Raw genomic sequence first — 22,886 nt, 5'->3', positions numbered from 1 at the left:
CACCCAAATTCAGCAAATGACCTCTCACTGCAATGCTTCTGTGGAGCATCAGTCCATTCCATCACAACGGACCACAGCTCACGTCAGCCGATTTTCAACAGTTTTGCGTTGACAATGGCATACACCATGTCACAACTGCTCCTTTTAGCCATCGGTGAAGCTGAATGGTTCATTCAAATGTTTGAAAGTCACATGGAAAATCTCTGTTACTCCCACACATGGGAGAAAGCCTTAAAGATTTTTCTTTCCTCTGAACACTCCTTACCACATGATGGGATGTCGTTGGCAGAACTATTACACCATCATCGTGACTGTACCCTGCTGAATCTTCTACGACCGCTGTGTAAACAATTCATTCTGCTGGGTCAAACAGAGTTTCACCTGCAGGTCAAGGATTTATTTAATTTTTTTGGCAATGAACAGCATTGGCAGCATGGTACCATCACATCAGTATGTCTTGTGCTACACTTCTAATAATATACTTAGGACAAATAGTCCAGATGTGTAAAATGTTAACACAAGTGTATTTGCCTCTGAATAAAGGCCATACTAAAAAGCCTTTTCAACTATTATAGCTGAGTTATAGAACAAGATATTGCATGCAATTCTAACAAATATATATAATACCTTACAGCTCTAAATGTTATGAGAAAGGGTGTCAGGACACTTGGTTATGCTACAGGATATAAACTGAAGACAGTCAAAATGTTACATGTTATTTTCAGTTGTTTCTTTAATGTGTAAATTGTGACATATTGTCATCGTGTAATTTTTATATCGTTGAACAGATGGATATTGCAAACCTAAGTAACAACAGTACTGAAAAACAGTTCTAATCACTCAGATTTTGCATACACCTTGTCAATAAGGAATGGACATGTACGTTTCATATTTTATTGCAGATCTTTAGATAAATTATCATCCCCAATGACCCAACGTTCTTTTTTAATTCTGGGTTCAGTTGGGTGAGTGGAGTAAGTGCCTGAGAGTATGTCAGTGTTTCGTGAATGTAAGAGTTTTGTGGGAAGGTGAGTCGGAGGTTGTAATTGTCATAGCAGATAGTGGTATTCCAATGTGGGAGAATGAGATTATTAGGTTAGAAAGCTTTTAAGGTTGTATTGTGCATGTTGCTATAGTTGATGGACAATTAAACTCTCCTCCTTTGTAACCATGACTAACAATATTGTCCAAATGGAAAACTCATTCATGAAAATTAAAAATGATGAGACAGAATTGCAAGTCAATATTTGCCTTCAGGAGGTAAATATTTAGTACTGCTGATAGAAATATAGAAAAGTACATGACACTATCCTAGCTTTTGGAACTATTAATTCGTTCCTTAGGAAGTAGAGTTGTATATGTTGGGAAAGATTAAAAAGAAAGAGTGGATCACCAGATTCTAGGATGAGAGGGGTCCACCAGATACAACAGTTTCTTTTAGCTTTATACAACCACATATTTACAAACAATGGACTACAAAAAGAAACCACTTACGGGGATCGCTCAATGTCAAAAGGCATACTGTGTTCATGCATACTTCGGCGATGAGTATGGTGACGGATATGTGCCTCATGTGACATCAAATTAGCTTCACTACTTGTACTACGAAGTCGAAAATCCTCCGCTCTTCCTGCACCAGGAGGTAACCCTGGCCATGGCCCATGCTACACAAGTAAAGAAATATGTGGTAAAATAATGTAAGGCAAAGCTACAGCAATAGAGTCAAGAATACAGAACACAGCTGCACATTATTCTGTCTGAGTATAAACAGGTTCTTATTTTCATTTGACACTCTGTTACCCAGAGATGGATTAGTCATTGAATCTGCACAGATATAACAAAAATAAGGAAGGAAAAGACAACAAACATCTGAATAACAATTTTTAAGGACTTGTTAACCAATCATATGAAATTTATGTAGTTTTGCTTGGCAGTGCTTCTGAAACAAAAGAACTTAAACAAGAATTACATTTTTTCTCTGATGCACTAAAAACGTGTGGCTGAAAATGATGGGCCCTCATTACCAGTTTGAAAAACCGTAGGTCTAAATCTTGATTTAGCAAAAATGGTTCAAATGGCTCTGAGCACTATGGGACTTAACATCTGAGGTCATCAGTCCCCTAGAACTTAGAACTACTTAAACCTAACTAACCTAAGGACATCACACACATCCATGCCTGAGGCAGGACTCAAACCTGCGACCGTAGCAGTCGCGCGGTTCCGGACTGAAGCGCCTAGAACTGCTTGGCCACCACGGCCGGCTCTTGATTTAGCACTTTTGTGCTCAATGTACTGAAATCAATGCAGAAATCTACTGTACCAGCCTCAAGATCAAAGAACAAGGGATAAAGCTGTTCTGACATATTTAACAATTACTCTGTGGCAGCAAGGCCAATCACATTTTTGCAAACATTCTAATTAATATTTTCCTGATATACTTCAAATGTATGATCAAAATTTTGTCACAGGCAAATTTCTGGTAACAATCCTTGATCACTAGCAAACACAGGCATCTCCAACTAGGATCACAGCAACCATTATAACTAACATTCGGATAAAACAGCCATAGGCTGCACATAATTTGGTGCACTATTATCAGTTTTGCCCATCAGGTGAGAGCATTATCAGACTGGTGGAAATTACAGTATTCAGAAAGAAAATTAGGTAAAGTTAATTAGTAAATGTCATCCCACAACAAAGCCACTCACTTTCAACTTACTTAGCTGTGCTCTGATTATATATCTGACCAATGAGTTAACAATAAACATTACTGATTAAATACACGCCACTTCATGTTTAGCTGTGAAAATGAGTTTTGCTTTTAACAAGGGGGTGTTGCCACCAAGGTGATGATTGTGAGCTGTTGTATTGTGAGTTGACTATTAGTGACAAACATTTTCTGGTGTTGTTTATGAACACCATATTTCCACAAATGCTTGTGTCTGATTTGTGAAACCAGTAATAGTGAATCAAATTATGCATGAACTGTTTTAACTGAATATTAATCATTGATAGTTAGGTCCATGTGCATCCAAATCAGCTTTGATTAGTGTCTGAACTCTAAAACTGCCAAATAAATCTAAGTTATTCAGCAGTTGTTAAAACCATCATATTGCATTACTGCAATCAGCCACATAATGCTACAGCTGGCTAAACAACAGATCTAATGGAATCACAGGAAAATACTGATGGACGAGTATGAGAATTCTGTAATCAATAAAAAGTCTGTACTGAGTCGCACCCACCCTCACCCCCACCCCTTGTGGACAATTATGCAAAACACCACGTGGTTTCTACAAAATTAAACAATGGAAACTCCAGGTGGAAACTGTTGGGTGGAGGGTGTGTGGACAGTAGGTTGAGGCTTGGACGATTACAGGAGTGGAGAATGTGTTGTAAGAATAGCTTCCATCTTTACAGTTCAGAAAAACTGGAGTGGAGGGAAGGATCCAGATGGTGTTTCATGTAGTCCTCCTCAACCCATCATGCCACCTACCTAGATGTTGAACACTTTCTCTCTGATGGCTCCATCTGCACCTCTATCCACATTAAACTCAACAACTACCAACAGTACATGCATTTTGACAGCTGTCATCCCTTTAACACCAAAAAATCCCTCCCATACAGCCTGGGCATCTGGGGACAGCATATTTGCAGTGACAAAAACTTACTTGCTCAGCATGCTGGGGGTCTCATCAAGGTCTTCACACACAGGCACTATCCTCCAGTCCTAGTCCACAAACAGATCTCCTGTGCCATTTCCCCTCATACCGCCAATCCTCCCTGCACTCCCAAGAACCAGTGACAAAGGGTTGTCCCCTTCATCACTCAGTACCACCCTGGACTGGTGAACCACATCTTTTGCCATGGCTTTGATTACCTATCATCATGCCCTGAAATGAGGGACATCCTACCCGAGATACTTCCCATCCCTCCACACCCAGTCCCAACCTCTTGCCACAAGGATCATATCTCTGTGGAAGACCTAGGTGCAGAACCTGCCCAATCCACCCACCCAGCACTTCCTATTCCAGTCCTGCCACAGATTTAACCTACCCCCCCTGGGGCTGGGCCACCTATGAAACCAGCCATGTCCTTTACCAGCTCTGCTGCAGTCATTGCACAACTTTTCATATTGGTATGACAACCAACCAGCTGTCCACTAGGACGGACGGCCACTGCCAAACTGTGGCCAAGAACAAAGTAGACCACCTTGTGGCACAACATGCAGCTGGACATAATACACTTGATTTCAATGGCTGCTTTACAACCCAAGCCATCTGGGTCCTTCCCTCCACCCCAGCTTTTCTGAACTATACAGATGTAAGTTATCCTTACAACATCCACCCGTCTTCCCCTGCTCCTCTTCTTTTTTTGTTCCTTTTTTCCCCACCTCTCCGCCACACAATCTCCTGACACTGCACCTGTTAGTATTCTAGTCCCTGCACACTCCACCAGACAATGCTTGTCTCTCTCTCCCACCTGTACATTACTACATTACTATCCTCCTCCCCCCCCCCCCCCCCCCCCTGCAATTGCTGATTGCATCTCATGTGATAGTTGCATTCCAGCCCAAGATGCTGGAGTTGGTGATCATATGTGCATGAGGTGTGCTGGTTTGTCTGTATGAATGATGTGTGTCTGTTTTACTGATGAATGCTGAGGCCAAAAGTTTTATGTAAGTGTCTTTTCATTTGGAAGGGAAAGAGTAAAACATGGACTGACTTATATCAATCAAATGGATATGTGGTTGACATTCTCTTTCTCTCTCTCTGTGCATCTAATTGAGTAAGCTGGTCAAACAATACTGGAATTGATTATGTGGTATTCTCCATACTAGGTGGCAACACTGTCCCCCACTGACATTTTTCACTTACAAAACTATTCGTTTCAAGTTATATTCAATAACAGGCAACCCTACACCTATTAGTTTTATTGTAATTGAACATACAAACTACAATCAGGCAACCATGAGCACATAAAAATATAACCACAATATTATAACTACTACTACTACTATTACTACTACTACTACTGCAACTACTATCACTATTATCATTGATCCTCCAGAAGTTATTGTGTCACCTGAATATCTACACACAACTTTACCAATAATTTTACAGTGAGCCTGTAAAAAGTAAGGTTTCATTAGTCTTTCCTTCCAATCTATTCATATTACAGTCACTCGATCTGAATAGTTAAATACTAGAATGAAATTTGCTGTCAAATGGAGAATAAGTCTTTCAGCCATTTTACATACTGAAATATCAATCATTTTAAAAAGAAATTAATCTATTACAATTTTCTGTATTTTGGAAGGTGCTTTTGAAGCATAATGGGCATTGCTGGATTATTTCCTCTTTTTCATATTAATTTCCATCATTAAGCAAAAAAAGGATAGAAAGCTTACACCAGTGTATGACTTGTGCATAAAATGGTTTCTGAAATCCGGGTCACTTCGTGAGCGCATATAACGTCCATGATGATGTGGATTTGGGGACCCATCATCACTGGAATCGTAGCCACTCGAGCCATCACGTGGTCCTCTTGATGGAGGAAAAACACGTGGCAGTCCAAATTTCAGGTACGTGTACATATTTGCTCCAAGAGCAGACCTGAAATGATTAAGATTCAGTATATTTGCAGGTAATCAGTAAGATATGTTTCCATGGTTTACAACTTACGGACAAATAAAAACAAACATTACATGGAAAACAGAATGTTCCATATCTCACTAATGATTTGGTAAATATTACCAATACACATTAAAATACAAATTCTGAGCATTTTAAACCAGCCCCTCCCAACCATCTGCTAACTATCCAACAATCCTGCAATAGACAAAAAATGCTAACTGGCTGTACATGTATATTGCACCATCAACCTAATTCAATCAATTTTCATAACATTCACATCCAATATTCTACCACTCTCCGAAAACCCTCGAACAGCAACCAATCGATGTGGTACAGTATCATGCTGGTCTCGCATTTCTGAAGACGATGTTTCAATTCTTGTCTCACTGTCCGGATTTAGGTTTGCCTTGAGTTCCCTGAATTGCCCAATGGAAATGCCAGGATTGCCTGTTTGAAAACTCACAGTCGATTTCCTTCTTCACCCTTCATTAATACAAGCTTGTGTTCCATCTCTAAAGGATTTTTGATCTAGCATTGTTTAAAATTACCCAGCACTAGACAACATCTATTCATATCTGTCTCATCCCATACATCTGATATCAACAACTCTTTCAGTTCCCTTTTAACTTCTAATTACAGTGTTCTGCCTTGTCCACACCAATATATCTAGCTTAATCCAACACCTATACATACTTTTCACACTATCACAATGCAATTTCAACAGATTCCAGTTCTCAGATACTGCACTTCATCTTGACACACACACACACACACACACACACACACACAGATATATATATATATATATATATATATATATATATATATATATATATATATATATATATATATATATATATATATATATACACTTATTATCAAATCTCATTCTTAGTCACTCCCTTTTCCTCTTCCTTAACACCTAACATTTCATGGCTCCCTTCTCTCCTCACTTCTCCTGGAACGGCAACATGGTTCAGTTCCTACCAAAATCTTATTAACTAACTCTGAATCATTCTGCAAACCTAATAACTTATTCGCATTCTCTACCACATCATGTCTGCATCTGTGACATCACACACATCTTTGACATAATAATATACTCTCCGTACCCTATATCAACACATCTTTTGTGCAGTTTCATCACTTTATTTTTCTTTGAGCAGCCATCTACCTTCATCATCCAGTTAATAACAGCATTGAAAAGGAACCACCATCGCCACCATTTATCATTCATTCATTTTATTTCTAAATTATTACATGTTCCATTTATTCTAATATTTTTTTTAAAAATGTAATTGTTATTGTTGTGGTGGTGATGGTGGCTCCATTTGAAGGACTAACAAAGAAATTCTAATGATGAACAAAGGGATTATTTATTGAAAATAATCACACACAATAACACCATCCATGTAAAAACTTTTATTTTCTAGAACAGGGTTATTTTGATACCACTGTTGTTAATATAATGAAGACTAATTGGACCATACACTACATATTGTCATTTCCCTCTCTCTCTCTCTCTCTCTCTCTCTCTCTCTCTCTCTCTCTCTCTCTCTCTGTCTCCCTCTCCTTCTTTCTCTGTGTTTGTTGTATACCTACATCTACATTTATACTCCACAAGCCACCCAATGGTGTGTGGCGGAGGGCACTTTACGTGCCACTGTCCTTACCTCCCTTTCCTGTTCCAGTCGCATATGGTTCGCGGGAAGAACGACTGTCTGAAAGCCTCCGTGCGTGCTCTAATCTCTCTAATTTTACATTCGTGATCTCCTCGGGAGGTATAAGTAGGGGGAAGCAATATATTCGATACCTCATCCAGAAACGCACCCTCTCGAAACCTGGCGAGCAAGCTACACCACGATGCAGAGCGCCTCTCTTGCAGAGTCTGCCACTTGAGTTCGTTAAACATCTCTGTAATGCTATCACGCTTACCAAATAACCTTGTGATGAAACGCGCCGCTCTTCTTTGGATCTTCTCTATCTCCTCCGTCAACCCGATCTGGTATGGATCCCACACTGATGAGCAATACTCAAGTATAGGTCAAACGAGTGTTTTGTAAGCCACCTCCTTTGTTGATGGACTACATTTTCTAAGGACTCTCCCAATGAATCTCAACCTGGTACCCGCCTTACCAACAATTAATTTTATATGATCATTCCACTTCAAATCGTTCCGCACGCATACTCCCAGATATTTTACAGAAGTAACTGCTACCAGTGTTTGTTCCGCTATCATATAATCATACAATAAAGGATCCTTCTTTCTATGTATTCGCAGTACATTACACTTGCCTATGTTAAGGGTCAGTTGCCACTCCCTGCACCAAGTGCCTATCCGCTGCAGATCTTCCTGCATTTCGCTACAATTTTCTAATGCTGCAACTTCTCTGTATACTACAGCATCATCCGCGAAAAGCCGCATGGAGCTTCCGACACTATCTACTAGGTCATTTATATACACTCCTGGAAATGGAAAAAAGAACACATTGACACCGGTGTGTCAGACCCACCATACTTGCTCTGGACACTGCGAGAGGGCTGTACAAGCAATGACCACACGCACGGCACAGCGGACACACCAGGAACCGCGGTGTTGGCCGTCGAATGGCGCTAGCTGCGCAGCATTTGTGCACCGCCGCCGTCAGTGTCAGCCAGTTTGCCGTGGCATACGGAGCTCCATCGCAGTCTTTAACACTGGTAGCATGCCGCGACAGTGTGGACGTGAACCGTATGTGCAGTTGACGGACTTTGAGCGAGGGCGTATAGTGGGTATGCGGGAGGCCGGGTGGACGTACCGCCGAATTGCTCAACACGTGGGGCGTGAGGTCTCCACAGTACATCGATGTTGTCGCCAGTGGTCGGCGGAAGGTGCACGTGCCCGTCGACCTGGGACCGGACCACAGCGACGCACGGATGCACGCCAAGACCGTAGGATCCTACGCAGTGCCGTAGGGGACCGCACCGCCACTTCCCAGCAAATTAGGGACACTGTTGCTCCTGGGGTATCGGCGAGGACCATTCGCAACCGTCTCCATGAAGCTGGGCTACGGTCCCGCACACCGTTAGGCCGTCTTCCACTCACGCCCCAACATCGTGCAGCCCGCCTCCAGTGGTGTCGCGACAGGCGTGAATGGAGGGACGAATGGAGACGTGTCGTCTTCAGCGATGAGAGTCGCTTCTGCCTTGGTGCCAATGATGGTCGTATGCGTGTTTGGCGCCGTGCAGGTGAGCGCCACAATCAGGACTGCATACGACCGAGGCACACAGGGCCAACACCCGGCATCATGGTGTGGGGAGCGATCTCCTACACTGGCCGTACACCACTGGTGATCGTCGAGGGGACACTGAATAGTGCACGGTACATCCAAACCGTCATCGAACCCATCGTTCTACCATTCCTAGACCGGCAAGGGAACTTGCTGTTCCAACAGGACAATGCACGTCCGCATGTATCCCGTGCCACCCAACGTGCTCTAGAAGGTGTAAGTCAACTACCCTGGCCAGCAAGATCTCCGGATCTGTCCCCCATTGAGCATGTTCGGGACTGGATGAAGCGTCGTCTCACGCGGTCTGCACGTCCAGCACGAACGCTGGTCCAACTGAGGCGCCAGGTGGAAATGGCATGGCAAGCCGTTCCACAGGACTACATCCAGCATCTCTACGATCGTCTCCATGGGAGAATAGCAGCCTGCATTGCTGCGAAAGGTGGATATACACTGTACTAGTGCCGACATTGTGCATGCTCTGTTGCCTGTGTCTATGTGCCTGTGGTTCTGTCAGTGTGATCATGTGATGTATCTGACCCCAGGAATGTGTCAATAAAGTTTCCCCTTCCTGGGACAATGAATTCACGGTGTTCTTATTTCAATTTCCAGGAGTGTATATTGTGAAAAGCAATGGTCCCATAACACTCCCCTGTGGCACGCCAGAGGTTACTTTAATGTCTGTAGACGTTCCTCCATTGATAACAACATGCTGTGTTCTGTTTGCTAAAAACTCTTCAATCCAGCCACACAGCTGGTCTGATATTCCGTAGGCTCTTACTTTGTTTATCAGGCGACAGTGCGGAACTGTATCAAACGCCTTCTGGAAGTCAAGAAAAATAGCATCTACCTGGGAGCCTGTATCTAATATTTTCTGGGTCTCGTGAACAAATAAAGCGAGTTGGGTCTCACACGATCGCTGTTTCTGGAATCCATGTTGATACCTACATAGTAGATTCTGGGTTTCCAAAAACGACATGATACTCAAGCAAAAAACATGTTCTAAAGTTCTACAACAGATTGACGTCAGAGATATAGGTCTATAGTTTTGCGCATCTGCTTGACGACCCTTCTTGAAGACTGGGACTACCTGTGCTCTTTTCCAATCATTTGGAACCTTCCGTTCCTCTAGAGACTTGCGGTACACGGCTGTTAGAAGGGGGGCAAGTTCTTCCGCGTACTCTGTGTAGAATCGAATTGGTATCCTGTCAGGTCCAGTGGACTTTCCTCTGTTGAGTGATTCCAGTTGCTTTTCTAAAACACCTATCAAAGCAAGTGATTACAGCTACTTCATTATAAATTACCTTCAGTTTCAACAGTTGCAGTCTTCTAATACATCCACAATGGACAAGAATTATTTACTTATGTTAATATGAGAAAGAACAGAAAAACAAAATACGGCAGAGATAGGCAATCCCAGTCGATAAGCAATTAAGATTAACTTGACTATTTCTGATGACATGAGGTCACTCAAGTGTCTGAAATTTAGTATGTTAATATTCACAAACACTATTAGCAAGCATTTTTAAACACTTGCCCAAATATACTTCTGATGACTGTCACAAATGTATGCATTGTTTCTGTAACACCTTAAGCTATCATTTCTTTGTTCAGTTTAAAATCCTAAATTGCTTGAACTTAAAAAATATTTGGCTGAATCATACACAATGCAAACTGGGAAGATGTGAACAACATAATGGTGGATATGTGAAAATAGGTCCTGGGTCGAGTGCAATGTGAGCACCTTGCTCCCTCTACCTCTCTCTGTCCAATGATGTTCTTTCACAGACTGGACTGAAACCAATCGAGGGCCAGATTTGGCCTGTAGGCTGCCTGTTGCCCACCCATGCTCCATACAGTCATGATTTGGTCCCATCCAATTTTCAGCTACTTCCAAAACATAAAAAACACCTTCAAGGCGTTCACATTGATAGTGAGGAAGTGGTGCAAGCACAGGTGGAGTTGTAGCTCAGCCACCAAAGTCAAACATTTTACAGGGATGGTATTAACATCCTGGTTTCTCAGTGGGAGAGATGTGTTAGTTGCCAGGGTGGCTATATTGAGAAATAAATATGTACACATGAAGAATAAAGTTGCAGAATGTTAGTAAAGTTTATTTTATTTAAAAAGCTTTAAGAGATTTCATATAAAATATTCAGAAGCCTTAATTTTCAGCACGCAAATTGAGTATCTCAGTAACATTCTTCTAATATAACAAGGATGTGAATCTCTTAATTCATATAAATGTATAACTGAATCAGTAATTATTTTCTGCTAAGATATTCAGATGCATTACAAGAAGCTATATTTTTAAGACAGCTGTTTAACAAGTGGCTTTATAATTTATTGAAAAGTTACAAAATTATGTGCTTATTATAATCTTACTTAGGTCCATATCTTGGGTGATTCAGAATAGACTGCACTGTTGATTCTCTCAGCTGGAAGTTCCCATATGGAAGTGGAGATTTCTCACTGGATCCCAGAGCTGAATCCGTGAAATCTGAATTTAGGTTTTGTCTGAAATAAGTTACAGATTAACTTCAGACAGAGTCTCCATAATACAACTTATGATTTTGTCATGAGAAGTCCACAGGCTGCACAAAGCATCACCAATTAATAACAAATCACCACATCCACAAACATTTATCTTACAGACAATGCAATTTCGGGCATTAAATTGCTTGACACACAAAGATACAAATCAGTTCATAGAGAAAGACAATAGTTAATTTAATAACAAATAGTTAATTTAATTTAATTTAATAGCTAATTTAATAACAAATTAACAAGACAAAATCCAATTATGTATTTACTAAAGTAAAAAACCTATTCCCTCAACTACCAAACCTATCATAAAATACATGGTCCAGTCACATTAATGTAACCACATGTGTGTCAACATGCAATAATCACTCATGGATGACAGGCAGCAGCAGTAGCAAAGGAGGGCATATGAAGCATGTCAGGGGACATGGAAAACAGTGCAGTTGTTGTTGTAATGTGGAAATGATGTGATTTATCTGACATCCAAAAGGGCATGACCATGGGCTTGCAGCCAAGTGTGGGAACATTTATGAAATGGCTAAGTTTGTAAATGTTTGCATGCTGCTGTGGTTAAAGTGTACTGCACATGGAAACTGGGCACTATTCAAAACCAAAGGCAATTGTGGTACACTACAGACCATCGATGACAGGGGTACACAGCAGCTGTGGAGATTTTTACGGGCAAAGAGACATGCATGGCCATCCAGATGAACCAAAGAGCTATCAGCAATGTCTCCTCAATGACTATTCAGTTCAAGTTGCTGTGTATGGGACTCCACAGCAGGTGCCTGGTTCTTGCACCCACACTGACTGCTGTTCATCAGTGATGAAGGTTGGAATTTGCACACCAGTACCACAACTGGATTCCACTAAGTGGTCACAGGTGACCTTGCCTCTTCAGATGAATCACATTTTATGCTCCATCTGATAGATGGCCATTGGCATGTATAGCACGAAACATCAGTAAGCGAACAACCTGCGACAATTGTCAGGAGGGTCCAGGTTGGAGGGTATTCCCTAGGTGATCTCATCATTCTGGAAGGCACATACACCAACACAAGTATGCATCTATCCTTTGGGACCATTTCCACCCCTAAAAGCAGTTTGTTTTTCCTTGGCAAGATGGCATTTACCAGCAGGACAATGAAACATGCCACACAGCTCACAGTGTAGATGTGTGGTTTGAGGAGCACCACGATGAGTTTACCATCCTCTCCAGGTCGTCAAAATCCCAGGATTTAAACTCAATTGAGAATCTGTGGGACCACCTCGATCAGGCTGTTCATGCCACGCATCCTCAACTGATAAATCTAATGCAGCTGGCCACAGCATCCATACGGATGACGACAGGGCTTCCTCCTCGAAGTTCTCCATGTACAAATTCGTGCCTGTCGCCATCCGTATGGAAACCTACTTGCTTTTTCCGTTACGTGGACGACACGTTCGTCATCTGGCCACATGGTATGGATAAACTCCTTGACTTCCTTACACATCTAAACTCCATACACCCCAACATCAAATTCACTATGGAGACTGAAACGGAGGGTAAATTACCTTTCCTTGACGTCTTGGTCAAGAGAAGGGCTGACGGCACCCTAGGTCATGGGGTGTATCGGAAGACAACGCACACTGATCTGTATTTGCACGCAGACAGCTGCCACCACCCTTCACAGAGGAACGGGGTACTTAAAACTCTAGTACATAGGGCGCGCACTATCTCTGACGCAGAAAGTCTACCCCCGGAATTGGAACACCTGAGAACTGTATTTCGAAAAAGTGGGTACTCAGAGTGGCAGATTCAACGTGCTCTCCGCCCAACCACTGCAGCACAACCTGTTGAGATGGATGAAGTCACGAGGGAGGAGGTAGGCACTGCATTTATTCCATACACAGGCGCACTCTCGGGGAAAATCGCCCGCATTCTGAAAAAACACCAGGTCGGAACTGTGTTTTGTCCTCCAAATAAAACTCGTGCACTGGTGGGGAGCGCCAAAGATGACCTCGGTTTGAGGAAGGCCGGCGTGTACCAGATTCCGTGTCAATGTGGCAAGTCGTATATTGGTCAGACGATGCGTACCGTCGAGGATCGATGCCGTGAACACCAGAGGCACACTCGACTGATGTATCCGAGCAAGTCGGCGGTCGCTGAACACTGTTTGTCGGAAAATCACGCCATGGAGTATGACCGCACGAGGATTCTGGTACAGATGTCGAGATACTGGGACAGCGTTGTTAGAGAGGCCATCGAAATTCGCACCAACGACGACCTCATAAACCGTGACTGTGGCTATAATCTTAGCAAGGCTTGGGAATCAGCGATTGGGTTAATCAAGAGTAAATCGAGCAAACGTATAGTTGTGACGACCACGGCGAACAGAGCCATCACACCGACGTCATCTCAGACGCCGTCGCAATCTGTTCCACCGCGCGACCGTGGCGCGGGGCGCGGACGGCGGAGGGAACGCGCCGCGGGCGGAGGGTATTTAAATCGGCCGCCGCCGCGACCGAACCCAGTTCCCTCTGAGCAGCCATAGCGCACGGATCTCCGTGCCGGCACGTTCACAGGAGCTCAGTCCGTCAGTTCACCTGATGATGGCGACATGTATGATCGCCGAAATATTGTGCCCGTTGGACACTATAGGCCGGCAGCACACCCGTGGATATTTTGATTATCAAATACGCCGGGAGAAACTCAAGAATCACACAATACACATGTACCTTACCTTGGTGTGATCACATTTTTAATCATAAAGCTAAATAGTTTTTATGCAGTTAACTATATGACTATGTCTCTTTTTCCCATAAGTGAACGCTCACACATCACATATACTTCAACATGTGACATCAGTACTGGAAAAGTTCACACCAAACGAAGGACAATAGGATTCATTTTCCAATACGGCAGAGCTCCACTGCATTAGCATACTAACAATAAGGAGTAATGAAACTGAAATTTATGACATCAACAATGATTCAGCTCCAGATGACACCTTTTGCAGCATGGGAAGCTGCCAGTCAAATGTGTTTACCACAAAGATGTCATTCATACATTCAGCCACTTTCATGAGACAAAGAACATTGAAGATCTGCCTCACAGTGGTTGCCCACAGTCAACACAAAATGATAACAGCCACCTACATATTGTAGCTCATAGGTACACGAGGAGACTGGAACAAATCTTCATACTGCCTGTTTGGAAGCAATTGGGAGGAAAATGTCAACTAACTTGAGTAATACACAACAATCTCCACAAAATCAATTTTGTCTGTAGGTGTCCATTAAAAAACGATAGCACAAATTACCCAGTACCACAGTGCGTGGAGAAGAGAGGATATGCAAGCCTGGAAGCCATGGAATTGGACCCAGATGGGTGGCATCAGGTTCTCTCGACTGAATGGTGCACAGTTCTTGTGATACCGGACAAATATTGTAGAAGAATGTAGATGTGGCCAAGTAGCGACACACATCTCAGGAATGAAGCCTGACAGGTTCTTCGAGGATGAGAGCCTGTCATCTTTTGCAGCAGTATTACGTGTGTACGTCAGATGTTTTTCGCTACTATAAAGGGTAAGGTACTGGAACAGGATCCTCCAGCCCACTCTCCAATAAAACTTTGGCAAAGGATTAGTCTTTTGAGGCACAGCACTCACCTCAGGAACATCCTGTATCCAGAAAGCAGGAATCAAATGGATGCGCCCACAGTATCTGCCGACCCGAACCCGATCGGAGGTACTCAGAGCTAGTCACAACTCACAGTGCATCACCACAAGAACTCTCCTCGCACACACCGGACGACTCCAGAAGGTCTACCATTGAAGAGTGGGTAGGGTGTGGCAGTGACTCAATTGCACTGTGATGGCCCGCCGAGTGGGATCCGAGGGCATTGCAGTGGAGGATAGAGTGTCACAGTATTGTACATTACCCTGCAGTATATTTTGATATGGCAGTAGTAGAAAGAGGTGGACTTTCAAACAGGCTGCCTTTGCTTTGGTTAGGGTATTGTATTTATTTCACAGTAAAGTTACGTTTACACTTTCATAAATCTGATTCTTTCATTCCTCACAGCAACTGAAATGGAGGAAACACGAGTTACCTACAAGCACGGATCTGAGGAGAGGGGCAGGTCACGAGGGTCGTAAACCCTTACAAACACTTTGTGTACCAGTATGTAAAACTAAAAACACTTTTACTAAATTTCCATACTGCTTTCGAGGAATAAATTAACATATGAGCTAAGAGTCTCGAGGGCTAGAAAAATTACAAGCTAGTTTTCAGTATCTTGTCCCCGTGGATGTACTCGCGTCCTGACAGCCTACAGAGAACATTTCAGCCAGAGGAAGGCTCACCGTATCCGCTGTTGACAATAAACTCGACACAGTTCCAGAGTCCACAGGTATGACGGGTAAATACACCAAGTTGAGTGAACCGAGACTGAAAGGGAAAGCACACCCGGCCCATTACAGAACGATCGATTTCCGGAATGTCGGTGTAAATGACTGAAAGAAAGAACATTCCCTTATTTCCACGTTCGCTCGCACAATTGCATTCTGCAGACCTGCGTTTGTAATTGTGATACTAAGTGAAAATTGACAGTGACAAATGTAAACTTTGTTTTTACATTGCGTTTAAAATTAGACATCTAAATTGTGAGAGTTTGCCACTATCTTCTGAAATTTTTGAACGAATGCTTTTGAAATGCTCTATGTCGCCGGAATGGAATTTCTCGAAAGTTACGCTAAACTGATGTAAACAAATTATTGTTACATTAAAATACACTCCGTGCCATTAAAATTGCTACACCAAGAAGAAATGCAGATGATAAATGGGTGTTCATTGGACAAATATATCATACTAGAAATGGCATGTGATTACATTTTCACACAATTTTGGTGCATAGATCCTGAGAAATCAGTACCCAGAACAACCACCTCTGGCCGTAATAATGGCCTCGATACGCCTGGGCATTGAGTCAACAGAGCTTCGATGGCGTGTACAGGTACAGTTGCCCATGCAGCTTCAACACGATACCACAGTTCATCAAGAGTAGTGACTGGTGGACTGTGACGAGCCAGTTGTTCGGCCACCATTGACCAGACGTTTTCAGTTTGTGAGAGATTTGGAGAATGTACTGGCCAGGGCAGCAGTCGAACATTTTCTGTATCCAGAAAGGCCCGTACAGGACCTGCAACATGCGGTCGTGCATTATCCTGCTGAAATGTAGGGTTTCGCAGGGATCGAATGAAGGGTAGAGCCACGGGCCGTAACACATCTGAATTGTAACTTTCATTGTTCAAAGTGCCATCAATGCGAACAAGAGGTGACCGAGACGTGTAACCAACGGCACCCCATACCATCACGCCAGTATGGCGATGACGAATACACGCTTCCAATGTGCGTTCACCACGATGTCGCCAAACACAGATGCGAATATCATGATTCTGTAAACAGAACATGGATTCATCCGAAAAAATGAAGTTTTGCCATTCGTGCACCCAGGTTCGTCGTTGAGTACACCATCGCAGGCGCTCCTGTCTGTGATGCGGCATCAAGGGTAACCGCAGCCACGGTCTCCGAGCTGATAGTCCACGCTGCTGCAAACGTCGTCGAACTGTTCGTGCAGATGGTTGTTGTCTTGCAAACATCCCCATCTGTTGACTCAGGGATCGAGACGTGGCTGCACGACCCGTTACAGCCATGCGGATAAGATGCGTGTCATCTCGACTGCTAGTGATACGAGGCCGTTGGGATCCAGCACGGCGTTCCGTATTACCCTCCTAAACCCACCGATTCCGTATTCCGCTAACAGTCATTGGATCTCAACCAACGCGAGCAGCAATGTCGCGATACGATAAACCGCAATCGCGATAGGCTACAATCCGACATTTATCAAAGGCCTCCTTACACGAGGCATCCCAACAACATTTCACCAGGCAACGCCGGTCAACTGCTGTTTGTGTATGCGAAATCGGTTGGAAACTTTCCTCATGTCAGCACGTTGCAGGTGTCGCCACCGACGCCAACCTTGTGTGAATGCTCTGAAAAGCTAATCATTTGCATATCACAGCATCTCCTGCCTGTCGGTTAAATTTCGCGTCTGTAGCACGTCATCGTGGTGTATCAATTTTAATGGCCAGTAGTGGAACTTATAATCCGTTACATGTTAAAAGCACTGCTGGCGAGAAGCTTTCGTGAGGGGCAGACTGGACAGAGTGCACTCGCCTGTAGATGGACCAGGCGTGCAGGTCCTCCGAGGCGGAAGGCGCGAGCGTGGCGGCGGGCCGCAGCGCCGCCTCGTCGACCGCGCCGCTGCTGGGCCCCGCCGCTGGCGGCACCGAGTACCGCCGCTCCATACTCTGCAACACACACAAGTTCACGGCCGCTAGCTGAATCGTCCAATTTTTATTATCAACTAGAAAAAAATTAAATTACGTAATTACGAAGGACATTTCATAAACAATGCACAGGTCGTGTGGACCGTTTGATGAACCGGCCGCTGTGGCCGAGCCGTTCTAGGCGCAGCCACGCGGCTGCTACGGTCGCAGGTTCGAATCCTACCTTGGGCATGGATGTGTGTGATGTCCTTGGGTTAGTTAGGTTTAAGTAGTTCTAGGTCTAGCGGACTGCCGGCCGGAGTGGCCGTGCGGTTCTGGGCGCTTCAGTCTGGAACCGAGCGACCGCAACGGTCGCAGGTTCGAATCCTGCCTCGGGCATGGATGTGTGTGATGTCCTTAGGTTAGTTAGGTTTAATTAGTTCTAAGTTCTAGACGACTGATGACCTCAGAAGTTTAGTCGCTTAGTGCTCAGAGCCATTTGAACCAACCATTTTGTCTAGCGGACTGATGACCTCAGATGTTAAGTTCAAATGGCTCTGAGCACTATGGGACTTAACATCTGAGGTCATGAATCCCCTAGAACTTAGAACTACTTAAACCTAACTAATCTAAGGACATCACACACATCCATGCCCGAGGCAGGATTCGAACCTGCGATCGTAGCAGTCGCGCGGTTCCGGACTGAAGCGCCTAGAACCGCTCGGACACAGCAGCCGGCAAAACCAGTGTACACCGCATTCTTACACGTCACCGGTTCCGTCCTTACCATGTACACCTACATCAAGAATTGCATGGGAATGATTTCCAGAATCGTGTACAGTTCTGTCACATCACATCAAATCCTCGCCAACCCAAATTTCTTCTCCAATGTTCTATTTACCGATGAATGTTCCTTCTCAAACAAAGGACAGGAAAATACAAGGAACATGCATTATTGTTCCAGCGACGAACCACGATGGTTCAGACAGGTGGAACATCAGCGTCAATGGAGAGTTAACGTCTGGTGTGGAATGCTTGGTACTACAATTCAAAAATGGTTCCAATGGCTCTGAGCACTATGGGACATAACTGCTGTGGTCATCAGTCCCCTAGAATTTAGAACTACTTAAACCTAACTAACCTAAGGACATCACACACATCCATGCCCGAGGCAGGATTCGAACCTGTGACCGTAGCGGTCGCGCGGTTCCAGACTGAAGCTCCTAGAACCGCTCGGCCAGACGCGGCAGAAACCCGACAGAAATCCAAAGTGTGTTAAGTGAACTTTGTGGTGAGTTTACAGTGGACCTTTGTACAATTTCACATTGGGTTAGTCGTTTTCGCTGTGGTCGTATAAACGTAGACGATAATCCGAGACTCGGAAGGCCAAGAACTTCAGCAGCTGAACGAAGTGTGAAACTTGTGGCAGATGCTCTTGAAGAAGATCGTAGTGCGACTTGTGGTGAACTCTCTGAAGGCACAGGAATTCCCCCACATCAGTATCCCGCATTCTGACAAATGATTTGAAGAAGAGAAAAATTTCTGCGAGATGGGTCCCACCCCGTTTGCTGAAGAGAAGAAGAAACGCCTCGACATTGCAACCTTGCTGAAACAACGATTCGACCTTGAAGGACAAGGATTCTTGTGTCGAATTGGCGCTACTGATGAAACGTGGATTAGAGACTTTGAACCGGAGTCGAAAGCACAGGCCAATGAGTGGAGAGCTTCAGATTCTGTACGTCCAAAAAACTTTCGACGTGCTCAATCAAAGCTCAAGCAAATGATGATTTTAGCTTATTGTTATGTGGAACAAGTGTCACAGCTGTGTATTATCGTAATTTCATGCAAAACCCGCGCAGAAAAATGCACAAAACCCGACTTCAGTTGCTCGAGGCCATCCACGGCAATGCTCGCCCGCATATCGGCAATGTTGTAGCCCAAAAACTGTGCGAATACGGATGGGAAATATTATCGCATCCTCTCTACGGCCCAAATATGAGTCCACCAGACCGAGCTGTACCCGAAACCGAAAAAAAAACTTATGCGTGGACGTCGTTATCTTTCTCTTGAAGAGCTTTGTACCACCATTACCCGAGCCATTCGACAGATGAACAGAAGTGGTGATCTTGATGGAATAATAGGCCTGCGAGACGATGGATTCCATCACAGAGAAGAAGGGAGACAATACTGAAGGACTAAACAGATACGGAAAAAATAAACGTGTAAGTAAAAAAAATTAGTGTGCATTATTTATGAAATTTCCTTCGTCAATTTTTGCTTGTTTGCAGGTACATATCGGCCGTCTTGGTACGAATTGAAATCGCCGCGTCGTCACACGAACCAAAACAAAATAGCAAAATGGCGCAAACCCGGGAAAGCCAGAAACGATGACGGGGGATGGGCGGAGGGGGGGGGGATGGTTGGTGGGGGGAGGATGGTTAGCGAGGGGGTGGGGGGGCAGAGGGGCACACCTCAAGCAATGTGGAGTACAGAGTTATTAATTAGTGTAAAATTCTCAATTTTCTGTATCACCAATAAAATTTAATACTGGAGGCATGACGTGGGGATTTCCCGTAACTGATGGTTACAAACATTATCATATATGGACGTCGCATGGGACGCTAAAATCTCATATGTAATATTTTTGCGTTAATTTATCTTATCTTTGTAACTCATTTGTCGAAAGTACATCACTGTTAGGCCTACACGTCACTGATCAGTATAAGCCGCTGAAGAACTAATTTTTATCGTAATTGCAGCACGGTAAATCACAGTCTTCATTCATTACTAGACAATGCATTCCAGTTTGAATTTGCCTTATTTAAACTGTAGCCTAAATCAGTTGTAAAAGTAATAATGCAGGCTACGTATAAGGGGCAGTCAAAAGATGCTGTCAAAAACGGGACAGACAGTAAAGAAGTAAGTAAAACTCTTTGTTATTTCAAAAGTAATCGCCATAACTTCATCCCAATGTGCGACAAGACGGTCAGTAGGCCTACCTTTATGGAAAAACTACTGCGGCTCCGTAAGGGACCACCATTGTACCCAGGAGTGCACCTCTTCGTCCAAACCAAATCGAGTCCACAAATCTTTTTCTTCAGGGCCCCAAAACTATGTAAATCGCATGAAGAGAGACAGTGTATGTATGGAGGTTGTGTAAGGGCTTCCCATCAAAACTTCTGCAGTGTAATCGAAACAACCTCGACAACATGTGGGTGGGCAAGCCCACATGTTGCCAAGGATGTTTCAGCTACGCTGTAGAAGCCCTTATACATCATCCATACCGTCTTAATCTCTTCCCACGCGATTTACATATTTTTGGGGCCCTGAAGAAAGACATTCGTGGTCGTCGATTTGCTTCAGACAAAGAGGTGCACGCCTGGGTATAATCATGGTTCTGCAGAGCCTACAAATATTTTTCTCGAAAGTATTGAAGATCTTGTCCCACAGTGGGAGAAATACTTTAACAGTTATGGCGATTACTTTTGAAATAAATAATAGTTTACTTACTTCTTTTCCATTTGTCTCGTTTTCATTTGATTGCCCCTTATACTGATGATAAGGAAATGCAGTATTTTGGGATAAACATTACTGGAGAATGAAATCAGAGAGAGAGAGAGAGAGAGAGAGAGAGATGAAAGTTGCTGATAAGAAAGTACAATATCTGACGTAAACATTAAGCATGGAAATGAGTAAGACATAAAAGCAATGAAATATGCTGATGAGGTTACAGTATTTGACAGAAACATTCTCTCTCTCTCTCTCTCTCTCTCTCTCTCTCTCTCTCTCTGTGTGTGTGTGTGTGTGTGTGTGTGTGTGTGTGTGTGTGTGTGTGTGTGTGCACCCCACCACTGCATTTGATTTTTTTAATTTTCTGCCAATTTTCAGATTTCTTAAAATTTTAAATTTCCCATCACCTTGATGATATCATCGAAAAGAGTCGTGGCCTGTGATATCACAATCATGATGTCATACATAATGGGTATTGCTTATGATGACGTCGAAAGGTCAATGACCTAGGTCACGTGACGTCACAGAAGTAAACAAAGTGCGCCAGGTAGTGGGTGGCTATACAGCTGACCATCAGTATTCAAACCAGCTACCTCTAAGTTGAGCACCACCACAAAGGCGTCGTTAAGCAACCTCAGCTAAGGAGGCAGGTGATTATTAGTAAAACAAATTGGCCAACGTTTTCAAACATTGCTTTAGTCCACGACTGAGCCAAAATAGCGACCTTACAGGCTCTCTTCGAAGAGAAACGGACTGCGGAGCTTGTGAAACCTCACCACACAGTCACATACACTGAGAGCAGTGGACGTTCCTGCACAACACTGCCGGCGTAGGGCACCATATCCGACAGTTCTGTGCATTCACGGCACCGTGTAGAGTAAAACGTGCCTCGTCCGTCCAGAGAATATTCCCCGGCCACAAGTCATCCATTTTCATGTGTGCCAAAAAAAGGAAGGGTAATGTCACGGCGTTGTAGCCTATCTTGAGGCTTCATTTGGCGCGAATTCTGAATCTTGTGGGGCTACTAAAGTAAACTGCGCCACAAAATCTTTGTTAGCTGGCCAGGGGAGAGAAAGCTGTCATGACACAGCTCGAGCACTGACTGCAGCATTTGAGGCATATGCTGCAAGGTCGGCCATGGCTACAACAACTTCATCAACAACTGTCACGGGAATGGGCCGCCTCTCTCTCCCTGCTGCACCACATAATTCACTTATTTCTTCAAATTTCTTGACCATATTATTTAGCCCATTTATTGACATAGGGCATCTTTGCAGCTGGTTGTCGGCGATATTGTCGCAATGCAGGGCTGCTATTGCTGCCGTTCTGATAAAACAACTTTACTAGCTGTGCACGGTCTTTGTTCTCAATAGCCATTGCGTTTCGTACAGAAAACTTCAACCATCTTAACCCTTTACACCAACAAAGAAATCAACACATGCCACTAAGCGACAAACAGCATACTGACGACAAAACAGGAAACATTTCACATTCTGACCGCTTACAGCGCCATATTTTCACCTCGTGGCAGAAAGTGGAACTATTATTTTTCAGGATACTCCGCGAGCGACAAATTAATGAATATACCTTGTCAGTTTAATTACAACCACCCGTATTAT

The 22,886-nt window shown here is 43.7% G+C and overlaps 1 protein-coding gene across 1 annotated transcript in view; it reads right to left on the bottom strand.

Annotated features, from left to right (window-relative positions):
* Nucleotides 1–22,886, bottom strand: part of LOC126184511 (ATP-binding cassette sub-family G member 8) — a 322,638-nt gene that overhangs the window by 124,848 nt on the left and 174,904 nt on the right. Inside the window, exons 4-7 of the mRNA XM_049926904.1 lie at nucleotides 17,666–17,799; nucleotides 11,288–11,419; nucleotides 5,411–5,615; nucleotides 1,495–1,664 (exon numbers count right to left, since the gene is read on the bottom strand). Of these exons, the coding sequence (XP_049782861.1) occupies nucleotides 1,495–1,664; nucleotides 5,411–5,615; nucleotides 11,288–11,419; nucleotides 17,666–17,796 (638 nt within the window). The 5' untranslated portion in view covers nucleotides 17,797–17,799. The remainder of the gene's footprint in view (nucleotides 1–1,494; nucleotides 1,665–5,410; nucleotides 5,616–11,287; nucleotides 11,420–17,665; nucleotides 17,800–22,886) is intronic.

Source organism: Schistocerca cancellata, chromosome 4 (assembly GCF_023864275.1).
Source record: "Schistocerca cancellata isolate TAMUIC-IGC-003103 chromosome 4, iqSchCanc2.1, whole genome shotgun sequence".
Taxonomy (NCBI): domain Eukaryota; kingdom Metazoa; phylum Arthropoda; class Insecta; order Orthoptera; family Acrididae; genus Schistocerca; species Schistocerca cancellata.
Note: the sequence above shows the minus strand (reverse complement) of the source record. Positions and strands in the feature narration are given on the sequence as shown.